This window comes from Anneissia japonica, unplaced genomic scaffold (genome assembly GCF_011630105.1).
Source record: "Anneissia japonica isolate Jap-2015-1 unplaced genomic scaffold, ASM1163010v1 scaffold60244_len3133_cov193, whole genome shotgun sequence".
Lineage (NCBI taxonomy): Eukaryota > Metazoa > Echinodermata > Crinoidea > Comatulida > Comatulidae > Anneissia > Anneissia japonica.
This window is the reverse complement of record NW_022711903.1, coordinates 1-3133: the sequence shown is the minus strand read 5'-3', so window position 1 is coordinate 3133 and position 3133 is coordinate 1. Positions and strand designations below refer to the sequence as shown.

The 3133-nt window shown below is 35.0% G+C and overlaps 1 protein-coding gene across 1 annotated transcript; it reads left to right on the top strand.

Annotated features, from left to right (window-relative positions):
- Positions 1 to 664: 664 nt before the first annotated feature.
- LOC117107689 lies at positions 665 to 3037 on the top strand. The gene is made up of 3 exons (XM_033249420.1): positions 665 to 1298; positions 2079 to 2272; positions 2590 to 3037. The coding sequence occupies exons 1-3, from the start codon at positions 1019 to 1021 to the stop codon at positions 2749 to 2751; spliced, it is 636 nt and encodes a 211-aa protein (XP_033105311.1). The 5' UTR covers positions 665 to 1018; the 3' UTR covers positions 2752 to 3037.
- The last annotated feature ends 96 nt before the right edge of the window (positions 3038 to 3133 follow it).

The window sequence follows — 3133 nt, the reverse complement described above, 5'->3', positions numbered from 1 at the left end:
GCTTGTATGGTGACGTCATGCATAATTTCAGCTGTATTTCCAAATTCTTGCTCTGCCACTGAGTGTGCCCTATTATTATCTCAAAAACTGCAGACATCTGTGTCATTTGGCGTCTTTATATCAAAGATCTTATAAACACGAGATAGCGTTCTCCGCGATTTACGCGTAACAAATAGAAGCGTCGGTCAAGGTTCAAAAGTTTCCAATTTAGCAAGAGGGCGCCATTCATGCGCTATTATATACTAAAGAGAAAAAGTAATCAGTTTTGGAAGAGGGCGTCCTATCTGTTGCCATGGATCTGAGATGGTTCCTGTTCTGCTGTTCAGGATTGATACCGCGGTGTTCGGTATGATCAAAGCGGTCAAGGGTCAAAAGTTTCCAATTTAGCAAGAGGGCGCCATTCATGCCTTATTACAGAATTTGCACGCGTAAATCGCAGAGAACGCTATCTTGTGTTTATAAGATCTTTGCTTTATATGCCTACTGCCCGCATTTTATATTTTTAGGTCTCCCATTAATGACAATCCGTTGATATAATTTTTTCACTCTGATACACAGGCCAATAGAGGCAAATAAATTTCTGATAACAAGTTTGAAAAACACTTATTTTTTTTTAATTCCTTTATATATATGTGCTTACAAATTGTCATCATAACTTATCTAAACTACATACTTTTTAAAGCTTTACAGACCTATTGATTCATACGGCTACAAATTTTGTTTCTCTTCGTATTCGTACATCCCTGTTGAAGATTCATGTGAAAAACAGCGAAGTGTATGGAAAAAGAATTGCTCTGGATCCTATAGCTTTCGAAAACGTCAATGCATTAATTCTACAACCAGTGATGTCTTCTTCACATCGCCACCAAAAATTAATCTTAAGTTGGTAAAAAAATTCGCATTTGGCAATGTTTTGGAAGGACCACAGTATTTAAAAGTCGTAGAGGAAATAAGTGTTCAAAAAGGCGATCTCATTTGTTATAAATATATAATAGGTAGAGGAGTAATAGAAGAAGAAATGACATCAAAGTTCACGGAATACATGGCGAATGACGCAGACTTTAACTTTATCGATGCAAGCAACCTTGTACCAAGCAATAAACCCAATCACGTATTTAGGGCTATTGTCAACAGGCGATCACGAGCACTTATATCACACGTATGCGATGTGGATATAAATGATTATGACTCCCTGTGCTCGTTTAATGTATTGATTGGAGGGATGAATAAAAATGTCTCTATTATCCGAGTCATCGACCCTCCGATTCATGACGTACATATATCCAGTATTAAAAACGGTAACTGCGTTTGCTTATTTTATTGCTTAATTTGAGTACATAATGTCCTGAAGGCTAAAGGTGTGAGAAAACCTCAATAACTAGGTTAATGGCGTTTTTGCCACTCTTTTATTTAAAGGTTTTAATCCATTATGCCCTAATATTGGAGAGCATCTTATCAGCTAATACAGCTAATTAACAAATGAGCTTGGAATGGAGCAGCGATAAGGTGAACGTGCTTGACTGCCTTCAAATCTCTGAGTCATGGGTTCACTTCCTGTCAAACTCCACTCTCTAGAGCCCAAGGCTATGGAATTGTATAGACATGCCTAAATATGGTCATGATGACATCACATCGTGGCCATGTATAGGCACATCTTGACTATATATGGGCATACAACAGTTTTTTGTTTAAGAAAATTTGATAATCTGAAGAAAAAACATAAGCCTCAATTACAGACTCACAGTTTTTTTTATAATGCACCATTCCATTTGTAATTGATGGGAGGACTTGATGTTGGATTTGTAAATAACCTCGTATTGTATTGTAAGAGAATAACAAAAACCTCTATTGTTAATTTAAAGGTATTGCTACAAACACTTATTTTGTTTTCTAATGTTGTGGGAAATAAAAATGTTATTATATGTTGAGAACAAAATCGTCCGATCTAAACTAAGATTTCTATTTTTTTTTAAATAGTTAATAACTTGAATATTAATCAAATGTTGCTCTGCAAATTTGTCCTTTTCTGAATATAATGATAATGAATACCGGTAAACATAAAAATTTTGATTTTATAGCAATAATTGGTGAAATTGTCAACTTAACTGTTGAGAATCAACCTGGAATGTACTTCTTAAATTACGAATGGAATCTTGACAACGGTGATACAATACAAACGAAAATGAGTGGCATAACGTATTCATGGTCTTATAACGGACTGTACAACGTTAGTCTGCTAACATATAATAATGACAGTCAACGGAGAGACAATGTAAGTCTGAAATAAAAATATTTTATGATCATAATTTTGCTTAAAACATCTTATCTCAGGACCAATGACGAATTGTGACAGATTTATTTTTTTGCCATTACTTACATGTTATTTTTATGATGGGCTTATGAGCCTTGATGTTGTGCTCTGAAAACTCATAATATCTCAAGGATACAACATTTAATGAGTTCTTGCGCCAACTGAATAATATTTTATTGTACGAAATTTGTTTTCCTTACAATTCCATTACCTTGTTCTGACTTCATTATTCTTTAAAAATGTTAATGCTAACTCTTTGAATGTTTCTCACTACAAAGGTATTGATAAGAATTGTGGAAAAAATTGAAAATTTGAGTTTAATTGAAGAAGCTTCAACATGGAATATCGTGGAAGATGGAAAGTTAGTTGTTGATATTAACCACGCCGCGCTCGTTCAGTGGTCCTCAGACGGTAGGCTTCAAACATTTTGTTCAACATAATATCATCTAAATTTGATTACATCTTATTTGCTTGATAGTATATGTTGCTTTATAAATTAACTTATCCACATTGCCCCCTTGGATTATGGCTACAAAAGTATGTTGTTTTGTAAGTGTCAGTATAAGAGCGTTACATACTTCCCATCATCTGCAGGGGCTCATAGCACAAGCTGTTGATTAGAATGTGAGTCTTTCGGACCAACATTGAATAAACAATAGAGTGTACAATGATTCCTCTTTTTGATTACATACGTAAAATCAAAGTTAAAATTTTAAAATTCATGCTTTCAACCATAGACCAAATAACGTGTCACCTAAAGGCCAACTCAGACAGCGTCGTACGACGCAGCCCGACGCGATTTGTTGTCGCGTCGGGTCTGTG

Bases quoted from the DNA above. Each gene is read 5' to 3' on its own strand.
- LOC117107689 (XM_033249420.1), top strand. From the start codon at position 1,019: ATGACATCAAAGTTCACGGAATACATGGCGAATGACGCAGACTTTAAC. The intron at 1,299-2,078 runs GTAACTGCGTTT...TTGATTTTATAG, and splicing joins TATATCCAGTATTAAAAACG to CAATAATTGGTGAAATTGTC. The intron at 2,273-2,589 runs GTAAGTCTGAAA...CTCACTACAAAG, and splicing joins ACAGTCAACGGAGAGACAAT to GTATTGATAAGAATTGTGGA.